The sequence below is a fragment of the Vipera berus genome, assembly GCF_964194415.1.
Source record: "Vipera berus genome assembly, chromosome: 1".
NCBI lineage: Eukaryota > Metazoa > Chordata > Lepidosauria > Squamata > Viperidae > Vipera > Vipera berus.
In genome coordinates, this window is record NC_138202.1 from 55937452 (window position 1) to 55954347 (window position 16896).

The 16896-nt window shown below is 47.9% G+C and overlaps 1 protein-coding gene across 4 annotated transcripts in view; it reads left to right on the top strand.

Annotated features, from left to right (window-relative positions):
* The window catches only part of RALGAPA1 (Ral GTPase activating protein catalytic subunit alpha 1), a 140996-nt gene that overhangs the window by 72195 nt on the left and 51905 nt on the right, over positions 1–16896 (top strand). For all 4 annotated transcript variants that reach the window (XR_014027472.1, XR_014027473.1, XM_081335781.1 and 1 more), the window contains 3 exons: positions 1056–1114; positions 1426–1534; positions 7096–7206. Coding sequence is in view for 2 of the 4 variants with exons in the window: in XM_081335781.1 (XP_081191907.1) it covers positions 1056–1114; positions 1426–1534; positions 7096–7206 (279 nt within the window). In the remaining 2 variants the exon portion in view is untranslated. The remainder of the gene's footprint in view (positions 1–1055; positions 1115–1425; positions 1535–7095; positions 7207–16896) is intronic.

Consider the following 16896-nt stretch of genomic DNA (forward strand, 5'->3'; position numbering starts at 1 on the left):
TGGGAGTGATCAGAACTCTGTATACCACCAGCCTTGCCTACCAGCAAAGAGGAAAAAGAAAAAAGAACTAAAACACATCAAGGAAGCCCTCAGAACTTGTGGCTATCACAACTGGGCCTTCATCGAATGCAGGAAAAAAAATCCAGCGTGAATTCCTCCCTAACAGACAAAGAAGAGAGCAACAGACAAAACAATGTTGTCTTTCAGTGTGTTGCAGGAATATCTAAAAAAAAAATAGGATTTTCTACCAACGCAACATGCACATTTTAAATCGAAAAATACACTAAGGCAGAAGCTTGTCCACCCCAAGGATTAAACACCCAGACACAAACTGAGCAATGTGAAATAAGCAGTACAATGCTGTGAGACATGTGCACATCTATGCATCAGAGAAACAAGACAACCACTTCACAAACGCATGACACAACATAGGACAAACCCATCAGGGCAAGATTCAGCAGTCCATCTGAATTTGGAAGACGAACGTCACTTTTTCGAAGACAGCAAAGTCCACATTCTGAATAGAGAAGACTATTGGTTTGTAAGAGGAGTAAAGGAAATCATCTATGTTAAAATTGAACAGCCCTCTCTCAACGGAGGGGGAGACGGATATTATACCACCTATCTCCTGTCTACAACACAGTCCTTGCAGCAGTCCCAGTTCCACATCCATTTGCACTCTGATTCAGGTGACCCTGTGGGTACAGATAACCTCCCAAAGTAGCCTCAATGACCCTCAGAGAGCTAATGACTGACCTTCAGAGTGCTAATGACCTGATGAATGCAAGGAATATAAATCCTTCCATTCCCCACCATTCAGCTAGGACTGAAGAATGTTTTCAAGGGGGAAAAACTAAAAAGCCCAGTTGCTTTTTGAAAAGCACCTTTGGGATAGAGTGTGGGAGGTAGATGACCCAAATTATCAGCATACATATACAGCTGAAAGACTTAAAAGTATAGATCAATTTTCCATTTTTGAGATGTGTAAATTACTGGGTTTTTTATATTACATTAAGCTGTTTAGAGATAACTTATCTCGAATCTTCTTACTCTAGGAACTGGTTATCAAAACAATATTAAGCTCTGCAAAAGAGGAGCCATCAGGACCTGCAAGGTATGGATAAAGAAGGAATGTTCCAAAGCATTTTGTGAATTGGTTAATTCAAGTACTTTGTTAAATTTTTAAATAATACATTGTGATTTTTTTTACCATTTCTTAACATTTTAGTAGCAAAAATACATAGTTTTAAAAGTTGTAGCAGAATATTTAGTGAAGAAAATACTAATATACACTGAATATATGTTGGCATTTGCTTCACTAAATGCATAAGATCTATGTGTAAGAAAATATAATATAGCACGGCTTTTCACTCCTTGATTTTGTCAGGTACAGTTAGTTTAATATGTCTGTAACTTGTTTTGTAGATGTGTTGCTATTTGTAGCCTCGGCATTTGGATCTGTGAAGAACTAGTACATGAAACCCATCATCCTCAGATCAAGGAAGCTCTGAATGTAATCTGTGCTTCGTTGAAAGTAAGTATGTAATCATTAGAACATGGCAACTAAACTGAGACATGACATTGTTTTTTACTATTTTTATTCTTGTATGGGCAGTTCTTAATCCATTTTAGGCATATATTTCAAATTTGTAGCTTATTGAAGTTTTTTCATACAGCTTACGACTTCTCACAAACTGAATGCTTTGCTGCCAGAGCCTGTCTGTTCTGTTGCCTTCTCTTTTATGCATGGACAGTGTGCTGCAATATGTGCCCATAACAGCTCAAAAATGCAAGGTTCTGCCAGAACCCAAATCTTACCTGGGGTGGCTCTGGAGATCCTGCTCTCTGCTGCTACCATTCTGCCTTGCTGCTTTGTCTCATACGCGGGCACTGCACCAACAGCTGATAGCTGTATAAGCAGACAGAGGGAACGTTGCTGGTGAGATTGTTATTTGTCTGTGCTAGTTGGCACTAATGCAGAAATTGGTGAGAATTGGGACATCAGACAATCAGAGATTACATTCAGAGAAATAGAATATTTTACTGTTTTATAACAGGCAACCTGTTTGCTTTTACTAACCATCAATAATGCTATCTTAATTTAAATTTTAGTTAATCATAAATAACAATGTGTTAATTTAATTGTCTATGGAGATTCTCAGTCATCCAGGTCATGGTTGTCCCAAAGATGCTTTTTTCAAAAGGCAACTGGACTTTCTTTGTCCTTGAAGACATTTCGCTTCTCATCTAAGAAGCTTCTTCACTTCTAAAGAAAACCAGCCTGAGAACTGAAAAAGTTTCTTGGATGAGAAGCAAAACATCTTCAAGGACAAACAAAGAAATATTGATTTAATTATGTTATTAATTTTATTAATTAAGAATCAACAAATGTTAATTTGTTAGGCATGAACGCAACCCATTGATCAGCGTGTTTTATGTTATGTGGCAGTCTATATTTATTTGAGTTTGAAATTCCTGATTCAGTCTAAATAATGCCTAACTTTGCATAAATTGTTGTGCTTTGATAGTTTCGAAAAGTTGAATTTTAAATAATTTTAAAACACTATATGCAGTGGAGAAAATAATTGAGATATATCCTCTTTGTACAGTTCGGAAACTGAATGTAAAGCTCAAAAACAGTTTGTGGGAAACAATTCTTGGGCATTTATTTGGAGCACATATTATTAAAAGAAGGTTGGTTCATTTTCTAGTGAAGTGATATGAATAAGTATAAAGGTAAAGGTAAAGGTTCCCCCGCACATGCGTGCTAGTCGTTTCCGACTCTAGGGGCCGGTGCTCATCTCCATTTCAAAGCCAAAGAGCCAGCGCTTGTCCGAGGACGTCTCCGTGGTCATGTGGCCGGCATGACTAGACGCCAAAGGCGCAGATATCAGATGTCAGCTTTATTGAAAGACAGTATGTACACTATTAGAATGAAATAGCAGTTGACAAAAGCAAATTGCAGGCTTATAACAGATAAACCACACAAAACGCTGTTCTGTCAAAGTATAGGGATCATTTATTTATTTCCTTGGTGGAGCAGTGGGCTAATGCCTCCTTAAGTAACACCAGCTGCCTGCAATTAGTGCAGGTTCGCATCCCACCAGGCTCAAGGTTGACTCAGCCTTCCATCCTTCCGAGGTAGGTAAAATGAGGACCCAGATTGTTGGGGGCAATTAAGCTGACTTTGTAATAATGCCGCTTGGGGGGGTGCGAAAGCCCTAATAAGCAGGCATATACATAGAATGAAGGCTACTGCTAAGCTTGTAAGCCGCCCTGAGTCTTCGGAGAAGGGCGGGATATAAATGGAATTAAAAAAAAATTCTTCTAGAAAGCATGAAGTCACAACTTTTCTGATTCAACCATATTGAAAGCCTGGGCAAAAGGATCCTAGCCACTCCTCCCAACTGTTGTTACATGCTGCTTCAAAATAACATGTCTTCAAAGTGGCTAGAAAGCCTTACTATGCAGCGGAAAGTATCATTCCAACTATTTTTAAGCAATAGGTGAACTAAAATCACTGTTGAAATTTGATACTTGAGAAAACATACAGGCCAGATGAATCATCCCGGACTATTAATTTAATGCAATTTAACCCAAAGGTATTTTTTTTTCAAAAGGCAAGTTGATTTTTGGGGTTTTTTTTTTCCTTTGAAAATGTTTCACTTCTCATCCAAGACATTTCTTCAGTTCTAACGGTCTGATGGAGAATGGAAGGATTGAAACAAATCCTTCCATTTCTCACCAGTTTGAAAAACGCAACTTTGGGACAACCATGACCTGGATGATTGAGAATCTCCATAGAAAATTGCAATTTGAGTTATAGAAAATTGTAATAGAAGAGTATATGAGAGCCAGTTTGGTATAGTGATTAAGGCATTAGACTAGAAACCAGGTGCCACTTTGGGTGCAAAGCATCTGGATGACCTTGGACCAGTTGTTCTCTCTCAGTCGTAGGAAGGAGGCAATGCCAAACCTTGCCAAAAAAACTTCAGGGACTTCTCTAGGCAGTTGCCATGAGTCAAAAACTGACTTGCACAAAAAAAATCTGTTTGGTTTTTTTAAAAAATGGACAATTTACCCCATCCAAAATTAAAGCCTGAGATGTGCAAAATTAAGGACGGGGATTCTTAAATTTATGGCTGAATTTATAAAACAGGTTCTAGAAAAAAAATGAAAAAAATTGAATTACATATAGACATTTTATAAATAAATGCTGGTATGCTAGTGATGTGTCATATGCAGTTAGCAAACCTGTCTTGATCTATTAGGATAAATATATACAATATTTGATAGAATGAAAAAAATGAGTTTAAACTAGTACTTGAGGGAAGGGATCCCTTGGAGCTCTTTAAACAGAAGCTGAAAATCCATCTAGAATTTTATTGACTCGAGTTCCTGCATCAAGTAACAGGCTGGATTTAGAAAGCCCCAAAGTCTTCCATTTTCTGAATCAGAGGATCACTTTAGAACAGGGGTCTTCAAGCACTGCCTTTGAATTGGTGCATGGCCCATTCATGGTCTCACTGGCTACGCTACAGTGCAAAAATAAAAAGCTTGCTTATAACTGGTGTTGCTCAGCTTAAACCTGAGTGATTCTTTTAAAGGCAAGTTACAATCCATCTCATGCTCAGTATTAAAATATGTAAGTTCCTCAAAAAACTGCAGAGGCTTGATAATCTGGAAAGAGTGTATTACGTAGGAGTTTATCTTGTTGGCTAGAATACCTGAAGATAACATGAATTAAAGGAAGAAAGATTGGCTTGTTAAAAAAAAAAGCAGGGGTCTTCCCACTTGGCCCTTTTATGACTTGTGGACTTCAACTCCCAGAATTCTGGGAGTTGAAGTCCACAAGTCATAAAAAGGCCAAGTGGGAAGACCCCCTGCTTTAGAGTATCCAATTACTTTCAAACCCAAAATGACTTTATTTGGTCCAACCTTAGATATTGTATTTGAAAAATATTGAGCTAGTTACATTTGGGAAGCTCTAGCCTAAACCGGAAGTAGTAGCCCTTTTCACTTCACAGCAACCAGCATTTAAGGTATGCTATCACTGATTCAAAAGATTACAGCCACTCTTTTTAAGTAATCTGAATTGATTGCTGTTACATTAATTAAACTTCACAGTTTCACTGTCTTCCTTGTGAAAAATATTTCTGTCCATGTACCCTGAATCTTCCTGTGTTTAGTTTCAGTGGATGACTTCAGGTTTTAGCATTATGGGTGAAAAAAAATATATATTCTCTTTCCACTTTATTTATACTAGTCATAATTTTATATGGCTTTGGACCTTCACCTGCTTTTATCCCAAGCTAAATAACCTTAGCTGCTATAGTAACTTTTTCACTCTTTCTAGCTCTGTATAATCCTACTTAGGATTCAGTGGCACACACTATGTCCCGTGTTGTCGGACCATGGATTTGAATAAGGATATTACTGTTTATAATTCTGTCTCTAATTATTCCAAGCACTAAATTAGCCTTTTTAATAGCAGCTACAAAATGAGTCGACATTTTCATTGAGCTATCCACTGTGACTCCTAGATCCCTTCCCAGATCTATCACTGTCAGCTCAGATTTATTAATGTATAGGCCAAATTTGGGGTTTTCCTTGTTTATTTAGTCAAATTCCATATTTTTTCATTTATTTACATTTAAGTGCATTTCCCATTTTTAAGTTTATTCTTTTAATTTGCAGAAATCATTGTGGAGGGTTTTTTTGTCCCTTATTGATTTTATTATCCTGAACAGTTTGATGAACAGTCAGATCATTTTATATACAAGTTACAAATCACTGGTTCCAACATGGATCCCTGAAGGGCTCAATTTTACATGTCTCCCCAATATAAAAAATATTCATATATTTTTATGTTTAACTTATTTTTTAATCAGTTTCAGTGTGCTCTTAACTAATTCTTTAATCAAAGCATTTATGTTATAATACTGAAGTAACTGTCACCCAACAGGATAATGGACCATTGCATTTTGCTCCAGTTGGAGTTTACAAAGGGTCTTAAAGGGGGAACCACTCCAGTAGAATGAATTACAGCAGGGATCTTCAAACATGGCCCTTTTGTGACTTGTGGACTTCAACTCCCAGAATTCCTCAGCCAGGCATGCCTGGCTGAGGAATTCTGGGAGTTGAAGTCCACAAGTCATAAAAGGGCCAAGTTTGAAGACCCCTGAATTACAGTAATCCAAATTCATGTATATTTACATTTGTTACTGTGCATTATAGTAAGATTTATTTTAGATATTTTGCCATTTATTATTTATTTACATTTGTGTGTACACTGAGAGCTTATGAACTGCAGACAAATTCCTTGTTTGTCCAATCATACCTGGGCAATAAAGCTATTCTATTCTATTCTATTCTATTCTATTCACTAGCTGATTTTTTTATATCTCTATATCTCAGGGATATGGAACTTTTCTTTTAGGAAGATACCCATATTCACATGAATAAACTTTTTTTCTCAATCTGCATAAATCTCAGGTGTTTTAGAGTTTGCTTACAATGTATAATTTGTATCCTCTGGGTTTGTGTATCTATCTTAGACTCATAGATATAATTAATTTCTGTTTTAAAGCTCTTCAAGAACTGGAAATAAATTTGATTCTTACCTGAGCACTTTTGTTGTTACTTTGAATGTATATTTTTCCTCTCAACACAAAATAGTAATGAAATGAACCAGTTTTGTCTAGTGGTTAAGGCACTAGGCTAGAAATCCGAAGACCATGAAAGCTGCCTTAATCATGAAAGCTGTCTGGGTGATTTTAGGCCAGTCATTCTCTCTCAACCCCACCCACCTCACATGGTTATTGTCTGTGGTGGGATTCAGCCAGTTCGCACCAGTTTAGCAGCCCCAGAATGGGCTTCAGGAAGCGCATCCACACAGAGAACTGGTTATTCCCATATCTGAATCTCACCATTAGTTATTGTTGAGGTGAGAAAAGGAGGAAGGAGGAGTGTTAGGTATGTTCACCACCTTAAATTATTTATAAAGCTAATAAAGGTGAGGTAAAAATAAATAAAAATGTTACTCTGTTACATTACTATATTCATTCAGTAATTTTCTCTTTGTGTTTTTTACAGTTTCCAAATAAAACAGTTGCACATGTGGCTTGCAATATGCTTAATATGCTGGTTCATTACGTACACAGGCTACAATTGTACCAGTCTGATTCACCATTAAAAATTATTCAAGTAAGTAAAAGTAAAAGATACATTTGAACATGGATTTTCATATAATAATATTTAGTAAAGTATTTTCAGAGTGGCAAATGGTATGTGTATCATGTAAATTTCACAGTGTAATATTGCTTATGGAATATTATATGTTTTAATGAGAATTGTTCATTAAAAATACACATACTGGTCAGGAAGGCCTGTTCAGATATAGATTTATTTATTTTTATTTATTTTAATCCCATTTATATCCCGCCCTTCTCCGAAGACTCAGGGCGGCTTACAATTTAAGCACAAACCAATGTGCTTAGCAATAGCCTTCATTCTATGTACCGTATATACTTGAGTATAAGCCGACTCGAGTATAAGCCGAGACCCCCATTTTCACCCCCAAAAACTGGAAAAAGTTCGTGACTCGAGTATAAGCCGATCCGCCGTTCTGCAAGCCTCCGCCGCCAGCAGAGGCTCGATCCGCCATTTTGCAAGCCTGAATACACAGGAATACCCTGTGTGGCCGCGGCTCTCGGGGAAGCCCTGGCTGTCCGCTTCCTCGCTCCACACTGCCATTCGGGGCCCGCGCGTTCCCCGGGCAAATCGCGGCACCCAGCAGGCGAGGAAACACGCCCGCTCCAGTCGCCCCCCCTTCCTTCAGGAGACGCGAAGCAAGTGACCGCCCGGAGCTTACCGAGGACTTGCGCGCGGCCGAGGCTTCGGTGCTTCCAGGATCGCGCGCACCTCTCCCAAGCCGCCGCCGTCCGGAGACCTGCCGAAGTTTGGGGAGATTTGGGGAGGTGCGCGCGCACCTCCCCAAACCTCCCCAAACGTCGGCAGGTCTTCGGATCTCCGTGCCTTGCCTGCCTGCTTCTTTCCGCTGCGGAAAGAAGCAGGCAGGCAGGTCACGGAGATCCGGAGACCTGCTGACGTTTGGGGAGGTTTGGGCACCTCCCCAAACCTCCCCAAACGTCGGCAGGTCTCCGGATCTCCGTGCCTTGCCTGCCTGCTTCTTTCCGCTGCGGAAGGTTTGGAGGTTTGGGCTGCTTCTTTCCGCTGCGGAAAGAAGGCTGCTTTGTTCAGGCTGCTTCGTTCCGCAGCGGAAAGAAGCAGGCAGGCTGCTTCGTTCCGCTGCGGAAAGAAGGCTGCTTCGTTCCGCTGCGGAAAGAAGGCTGCTTCTTTCCGCAGTGGAAAGAAGCAGCCTGCTTCGTTCAGGCTGCTTCGTTCCACAGCGGAAAGAAGCAGGCACGCTGCTTCGTTCCGCAGCGGAAAGAAGCAGGCAGGCTGCTTCTTTCCGCTGCGGAAAGAAGGCTGCTTCTTTCCGCAGCGGAAAGAAGCAGCCTGCTTCGTTCAGGCTGCTTCGTTCCGCAGCGGAAAGAAGCAGGCAGGCTGCTTCTTTCCGCAGTGGAAAGAAGGCTGCTTCTTTCCGCAGCGGAAAGAAGCAGCCTGCTTCGTTCAGGCTGCTTCGTTCCGCAGCGGAAAGAAGCAGGCACGCTGCTTCGTTCCGCAGCGGAAAGAAGCAGGCAGGCTGCTTCTTTCCGCTGCGGAAAGAAGGCTGCTTCTTTCCGCAGCGGAAAGAAGCAGCCTGCTTCGTTCAGGCTGCTTCGTTCCGCAGCGGAAAGAAGCAGGCAGGCTGCTTCTTTCCGCAGTGGAAAGAAGCAGCCTGCTTCGTTCAGGCTGCTTCGTTCCGCAGCGGAAAGAAGCAGGCACGCTGCTTCGTTCCGCAGCGGAAAGAAGCAGGCAGGCTGCTTCTTTCCGCTGCGGAAAGAAGGCTGCTTCTTTCCGCAGCGGAAAGAAGCAGCCTGCTTCGTTCAGGCTGCTTCGTTCCACAGCGGAAAGAAGCAGGCACGCTGCTTCGTTCCGCAGCGGAAAGAAGCAGGCAGGCTGCTTCTTTCCGCTGCGGAAAGAAGGCTGCTTCTTTCCGCAGCGGAAAGAAGCAGCCTGCTTCGTTCAGGCTGCTTCGTTCCGCAGCGGAAAGAAGCAGGCAGGCTGCTTCTTTCCGCAGTGGAAAGAAGCAGCCTGCTTCGTTCAGGCTGCTTCGTTCCGCAGCGGAAAGAAGCAGGCACGCTGCTTCGTTCCGCAGCGGAAAGAAGCAGGCAGGCTGCTTCTTTCCGCTGCGGAAAGAAGGCTGCTTCTTTCCGCAGCGGAAAGAAGCAGCCTGCTTCGTTCAGGCTGCTTCGTTCCGCAGCGGAAAGAAGCAGGCACGCTGCTTCGTTCCGCAGCGGAAAGAAGCAGGCAGGCTGCTTCTTTCCGCTGCGGAAAGAAGGCTGCTTCGTTCCGCTGCGGAAAGAAGGCTGCTTCTTTCCGCAGTGGAAAGAAGCCTGCCTGCTTCTTTCCGCTGCGGAAGGTTTGGAGGTTTGGGCTGCTTCTTTCCGCTGCGGAAAGAAGGCTGCTTTGTTCAGGCTGCTTCGTTCCGCAGCGGAAAGAAGCAGGCAGGCTGCTTCGTTCCGCTGCGGAAAGAAGGCTGCTTCGTTCCGCTGCGGAAAGAAGGCTGCTTCTTTCCGCAGTGGAAAGAAGCAGCCTGCTTCGTTCAGGCTGCTTCGTTCCACAGCGGAAAGAAGCAGGCACGCTGCTTCGTTCCGCAGCGGAAAGAAGCAGGCAGGCTGCTTCTTTCCGCTGCGGAAAGAAGGCTGCTTCTTTCCGCAGCGGAAAGAAGCAGCCTGCTTCGTTCAGGCTGCTTCGTTCCGCAGCGGAAAGAAGCAGGCAGGCTGCTTCTTTCCGCAGTGGAAAGAAGGCTGCTTCTTTCCGCAGCGGAAAGAAGCAGCCTGCTTCGTTCAGGCTGCTTCGTTCCGCAGCGGAAAGAAGCAGGCACGCTGCTTCGTTCCGCAGCGGAAAGAAGCAGGCAGGCTGCTTCTTTCCGCTGCGGAAAGAAGGCTGCTTCTTTCCGCAGCGGAAAGAAGCAGCCTGCTTCGTTCAGGCTGCTTCGTTCCGCAGCGGAAAGAAGCAGGCAGGCTGCTTCTTTCCGCAGTGGAAAGAAGCAGCCTGCTTCGTTCAGGCTGCTTCGTTCCGCAGCGGAAAGAAGCAGGCACGCTGCTTCGTTCCGCAGCGGAAAGAAGCAGGCAGGCTGCTTCTTTCCGCTGCGGAAAGAAGGCTGCTTCTTTCCGCAGCGGAAAGAAGCAGCCTGCTTCGTTCAGGCTGCTTCGTTCCACAGCGGAAAGAAGCAGGCACGCTGCTTCGTTCCGCAGCGGAAAGAAGCAGGCAGGCTGCTTCTTTCCGCTGCGGAAAGAAGGCTGCTTCTTTCCGCAGCGGAAAGAAGCAGCCTGCTTCGTTCAGGCTGCTTCGTTCCGCAGCGGAAAGAAGCAGGCAGGCTGCTTCTTTCCGCAGTGGAAAGAAGCAGCCTGCTTCGTTCAGGCTGCTTCGTTCCGCAGCGGAAAGAAGCAGGCACGCTGCTTCGTTCCGCAGCGGAAAGAAGCAGGCAGGCTGCTTCTTTCCGCTGCGGAAAGAAGGCTGCTTCTTTCCGCAGCGGAAAGAAGCAGCCTGCTTCGTTCAGGCTGCTTCGTTCCGCAGCGGAAAGAAGCAGGCACGCTGCTTCGTTCCGCAGCGGAAAGAAGCAGGCAGGCTGCTTCTTTCCGCTGCGGAAAGAAGGCTGCTTCTTTCCGCAGCGGAAAGAAGCAGCCTGCTTCGTTCAGGCTGCTTCGTTCCGCAGCGGAAAGAAGCAGGCAGGCTGCTTCTTTCCGCAGTGGAAAGAAGCAGCCTGCTTCGTTCAGGCTGCTTCGTTCCGCAGCGGAAAGAAGCAGGCACGCTGCTTCGTTCCGCAGCGGAAAGAAGCAGGCAGGCTGCTTCTTTCCGCTGCGGAAAGAAGGCTGCTTCTTTCCGCAGCGGAAAGAAGCAGCCTGCTTCGTTCAGGCTGCTTCGTTCCGCAGCGGAAAGAAGCAGGCAGGCTGCTTCGTTCCGCAGCGGAAAGAAGCAGGCAGGCTGCTTCTTTCCGCTGCGGAAAGAAGGCTGCTTCTTTCCGCAGCGGAAAGAAGCAGCCTGCTTCGTTCAGGCTGCTTCGTTCCGCAGCGGAAAGAAGCAGGCAGGCTGCTTCGTTCCGCAGCGGAAAGAAGCAGGCAGGCTGCTTCGTTCCGCAGCGGAAAGAAGCAGGCAGGCTGCTTCTTTCCGCTGCGGAAAGAAGGCTGCTTCTTTCCGCAGTGGAAAGAAGCAGCCTGCTTCGTTCAGGCTGCTTCGTTCCGCAGCGGAAAGAAGCAGGCACGCTGCTTCGTTCCGCAGCGGAAAGAAGCAGCCTGCTTCGTTCAGGCTGCTTCGTTCCGCAGCGGAAAGAAGCAGGCAGGCTGCTTCTTTCCGCTGCGGAAAGAAGGCTGCTTCTTTCCGCTGCGGAAAGAAGGCTGCTTTGTTCAGGCTGCTTCGTTCCGCAGCGGAAAGAAGCAGGCAGGCTGCTTCTTTCCGCTGCGGAAAGAAGGCTGCTTCTTTCTGCAGTGGAAAGAAGCAGCCTGCTTCGTTCAGGCTGCTTCGTTCCGCAGCGGAAAGAAGCAGGCACGCTGCTTCGTTCCGCAGCGGAAAGAAGCAGGCAGGCTGCTTCTTTCCGCTGCGGAAAGAAGGCTGCTTCTTTCCGCAGCGGAAAGAAGCAGCCTGCTTCGTTCAGGCTGCTTCGTTCCGCAGCGGAAAGAAGCAGGCAGGCTGCTTCTTTCCGCAGTGGAAAGAAGCAGCCTGCTTCGTTCAGGCTGCTTCGTTCCGCAGCGGAAAGAAGCAGGCACGCTGCTTCGTTCCGCAGCGGAAAGAAGCAGGCAGGCTGCTTCTTTCCGCTGCGGAAAGAAGGCTGCTTCTTTCCGCAGCGGAAAGAAGCAGCCTGCTTCGTTCAGGCTGCTTCGTTCCACAGCGGAAAGAAGCAGGCACGCTGCTTCGTTCCGCAGCGGAAAGAAGCAGGCAGGCTGCTTCTTTCCGCTGCGGAAAGAAGGCTGCTTCTTTCCGCAGCGGAAAGAAGCAGCCTGCTTCGTTCAGGCTGCTTCGTTCCGCAGCGGAAAGAAGCAGGCAGGCTGCTTCTTTCCGCAGTGGAAAGAAGCAGCCTGCTTCGTTCAGGCTGCTTCGTTCCGCAGCGGAAAGAAGCAGGCACGCTGCTTCGTTCCGCAGCGGAAAGAAGCAGGCAGGCTGCTTCTTTCCGCTGCGGAAAGAAGGCTGCTTCTTTCCGCAGCGGAAAGAAGCAGCCTGCTTCGTTCAGGCTGCTTCGTTCCGCAGCGGAAAGAAGCAGGCACGCTGCTTCGTTCCGCAGCGGAAAGAAGCAGGCAGGCTGCTTCTTTCCGCTGCGGAAAGAAGGCTGCTTCGTTCCGCTGCGGAAAGAAGGCTGCTTCTTTCCGCAGTGGAAAGAAGCCTGCCTGCTTCTTTCCGCTGCGGAAGGTTTGGAGGTTTGGGCTGCTTCTTTCCGCTGCGGAAAGAAGGCTGCTTTGTTCAGGCTGCTTCGTTCCGCAGCGGAAAGAAGCAGGCAGGCTGCTTCGTTCCGCTGCGGAAAGAAGGCTGCTTCGTTCCGCTGCGGAAAGAAGGCTGCTTCTTTCCGCAGTGGAAAGAAGCAGCCTGCTTCGTTCAGGCTGCTTCGTTCCACAGCGGAAAGAAGCAGGCACGCTGCTTCGTTCCGCAGCGGAAAGAAGCAGGCAGGCTGCTTCTTTCCGCTGCGGAAAGAAGGCTGCTTCTTTCCGCAGCGGAAAGAAGCAGCCTGCTTCGTTCAGGCTGCTTCGTTCCGCAGCGGAAAGAAGCAGGCAGGCTGCTTCTTTCCGCAGTGGAAAGAAGGCTGCTTCTTTCCGCAGCGGAAAGAAGCAGCCTGCTTCGTTCAGGCTGCTTCGTTCCGCAGCGGAAAGAAGCAGGCACGCTGCTTCGTTCCGCAGCGGAAAGAAGCAGGCAGGCTGCTTCTTTCCGCTGCGGAAAGAAGGCTGCTTCTTTCCGCAGCGGAAAGAAGCAGCCTGCTTCGTTCAGGCTGCTTCGTTCCGCAGCGGAAAGAAGCAGGCAGGCTGCTTCTTTCCGCAGTGGAAAGAAGCAGCCTGCTTCGTTCAGGCTGCTTCGTTCCGCAGCGGAAAGAAGCAGGCACGCTGCTTCGTTCCGCAGCGGAAAGAAGCAGGCAGGCTGCTTCTTTCCGCTGCGGAAAGAAGGCTGCTTCTTTCCGCAGCGGAAAGAAGCAGCCTGCTTCGTTCAGGCTGCTTCGTTCCACAGCGGAAAGAAGCAGGCACGCTGCTTCGTTCCGCAGCGGAAAGAAGCAGGCAGGCTGCTTCTTTCCGCTGCGGAAAGAAGGCTGCTTCTTTCCGCAGCGGAAAGAAGCAGCCTGCTTCGTTCAGGCTGCTTCGTTCCGCAGCGGAAAGAAGCAGGCAGGCTGCTTCTTTCCGCAGTGGAAAGAAGCAGCCTGCTTCGTTCAGGCTGCTTCGTTCCGCAGCGGAAAGAAGCAGGCACGCTGCTTCGTTCCGCAGCGGAAAGAAGCAGGCAGGCTGCTTCTTTCCGCTGCGGAAAGAAGGCTGCTTCTTTCCGCAGCGGAAAGAAGCAGCCTGCTTCGTTCAGGCTGCTTCGTTCCGCAGCGGAAAGAAGCAGGCACGCTGCTTCGTTCCGCAGCGGAAAGAAGCAGGCAGGCTGCTTCTTTCCGCTGCGGAAAGAAGGCTGCTTCTTTCCGCAGCGGAAAGAAGCAGCCTGCTTCGTTCAGGCTGCTTCGTTCCGCAGCGGAAAGAAGCAGGCAGGCTGCTTCTTTCCGCAGTGGAAAGAAGCAGCCTGCTTCGTTCAGGCTGCTTCGTTCCGCAGCGGAAAGAAGCAGGCACGCTGCTTCGTTCCGCAGCGGAAAGAAGCAGGCAGGCTGCTTCTTTCCGCTGCGGAAAGAAGGCTGCTTCTTTCCGCAGCGGAAAGAAGCAGCCTGCTTCGTTCAGGCTGCTTCGTTCCGCAGCGGAAAGAAGCAGGCAGGCTGCTTCGTTCCGCAGCGGAAAGAAGCAGGCAGGCTGCTTCGTTCCGCAGCGGAAAGAAGCAGGCAGGCTGCTTCTTTCCGCTGCGGAAAGAAGGCTGCTTCTTTCCGCAGCGGAAAGAAGCAGCCTGCTTCTTTCAGGCTGCTTCGTTCCGCAGCGGAAAGAAGCAGGCAGGCTGCTTCGTTCCGCAGCGGAAAGAAGCAGGCAGGCTGCTTCGTTCCGCAGCGGAAAGAAGCAGGCAGGCTGCTTCTTTCCGCTGCGGAAAGAAGGCTGCTTCTTTCCGCAGTGGAAAGAAGCAGCCTGCTTCGTTCAGGCTGCTTCGTTCCGCAGCGGAAAGAAGCAGGCACGCTGCTTCGTTCCGCAGCGGAAAGAAGCAGCCTGCTTCGTTCAGGCTGCTTCGTTCCGCAGCGGAAAGAAGCAGGCAGGCTGCTTCTTTCCGCTGCGGAAAGAAGGCTGCTTCTTTCCGCTGCGGAAAGAAGGCTGCTTTGTTCAGGCTGCTTCGTTCCGCAGCGGAAAGAAGCAGGCAGGCTGCTTCTTTCCGCTGCGGAAAGAAGGCTGCTTCTTTCTGCAGTGGAAAGAAGCAGCCTGCTTCGTTCAGGCTGCTTCGTTCCGCAGCGGAAAGAAGCAGGCACGCTGCTTCGTTCCGCAGCGGAAAGAAGCAGGCAGGCTGCTTCTTTCCGCTGCGGAAAGAAGGCTGCTTCTTTCCGCAGCGGAAAGAAGCAGCCTGCTTCGTTCAGGCTGCTTCGTTCCGCAGCGGAAAGAAGCAGGCAGGCAGGTCACGGAGATCCGGAGACCTGCTGACGTTTGGGGAGGTTTGGGCACCTCCCCAAACCTCCCCAAACGTCGGCAGGTCTCCGGATCTCCGTGCCTTGCCTGCCTGCTTCTTTCCGCTGCGGAAGGTTTGGAGGTTTGGGCTGCTTCTTTCCGCTGCGGAAAGAAGGCTGCTTTGTTCAGGCTGCTTCGTTCCGCAGCGGAAAGAAGCAGGCAGGCTGCTTCGTTCCGCAGCGGAAAGAAGGCTGCTTCTTTCCGCAGTGGAAAGAAGCAGCCTGCTTCGTTCAGGCTGCTTCGTTCCGCAGCGGAAAGAAGCAGGCACGCTGCTTCGTTCCGCAGCGGAAAGAAGCAGGCAGGCTGCTTCTTTCCGCAGCGGAAAGAAGCAGCCTGCTTCGTTCAGGCTGCTTCGTTCCGCAGCGGAAAGAAGCAGGCAGGCTGCTTCGTTCCGCTGCGGAAAGAAGGCTGCTTCTTTCCGCAGCGGAAAGAAGCAGCCTGCTTCGTTCAGGCTGCTTCGTTCCGCAGCGGAAAGAAGCAGGCAGGCTGCTTCTTTCCGCTGCGGAAAGAAGGCTGCTTCTTTCCGCTGCGGAAAGAAGGCTGCTTTGTTCAGGCTGCTTCGTTCCGCAGCGGAAAGAAGCAGGCAGGCTGCTTCTTTCCGCTGCGGAAAGAAGGCTGCTTCTTTCCGCAGTGGAAAGAAGCAGCCTGCTTCGTTCAGGCTGCTTCGTTCCGCAGCGGAAAGAAGCAGGCACGCTGCTTCGTTCCGCAGCGAAAGAAGCAGGCAGGCTGCTTCTTTCCGCTGCGGAAAGAAGGCTGCTTCTTTCCGCAGCGGAAAGAAGCAGCCTGCTTCGTTCAGGCTGCTTCGTTCCGCAGCGGAAAGAAGCAGGCAGGCTGCTTCGTTCCACAGCGGAAAGAAGCAGGCAGGCAGGGCGCGGAGGTCCGGAGACCTGCCGACGTTTGGGGAGGTTTGCGCGCGCACCTCCCCAAACTTCGTCAGGTCTCCGGACGGCGGTGGCTTGGGAGAGGTGCGCGCGATCCCGGAAGCACCAAAGCCTCGGCCGCGCACAAGTCCTCGGTAAGTTTTTTTTTGTTGACTGGAGTATTAGCCGAAGTGGAATTTTTCAGCCCAAAAAGTGGGCTGAAAAATTCGGCTTATACTCAAGTATATACGGTATATGCCTGCTTATTAGGGCTTTCGCCCCCCCTCCAGTGGCATTATTACAAAGTCAGCTTATTGCCCCCAACAATCTGGGTCCTCATTTTACCTACCTCGGAAGGATGGAAGGCTGAGTCATACTATGAGGAAGAGTGAATGCTTATAGCAATATAATTTATTTATTCAAATAAATATACAGTGCATTCACAAAATATTCAGTTCCCCATCACTTTTGTCAATTTTGTTATGCTGCAGCCTGATTCTACGGTTTTTGAAATTCATTTTTTCTCATTAATCTACACTCAGTACCCCATAATGACAAAGTCAAAACAGAATTATAGAAATTTATTAAAAAGAAAAAACTGAAATATCACATTGCCATAAGTATTCAGACCCTTTGCAACAACACTTGAAATTTAGCTCAGGTGCCTCTTAGTTCTCTTGATTGTTACTGACATGTTTCTACACCTTGATTGGAGTTGACCCGGAGTAAATTAAATTGATTGGACATGATTTGGAAAGGCACACACCTCTCTATAGAAGGCCTCATAGCTGACAATGCATTACTGTAGCAGGGCAAAGGCCATGAAGTCAAAGGAGCTGCTTGAAGAGTTCAGAGACAGAATTATTCCAAGGCACAGATCTGAGAAAGGCTACAATAAATTTTTTGCTGCACTGACGGTTCCTAAGAGCACAGTGGCCTCAATAATACTCAGTTGGAAGAAGTTTAGCACAATCAGGACTCTTCCAAGAGCTGGGTGCCCAGTCAAACTGAGCAATCGGAGAAGAGGTGACCAAAAACCCGATGGTCACTTTGACTGAGCTCCAGAGATCCTGTGTGGAGATGGTACAAAATTCCAGAAAGACAACCATCATTGCAGGCCTCCATCGATCTCAGTTTTATAGCAGAGTGGCTCAGTGCAAAACACATGA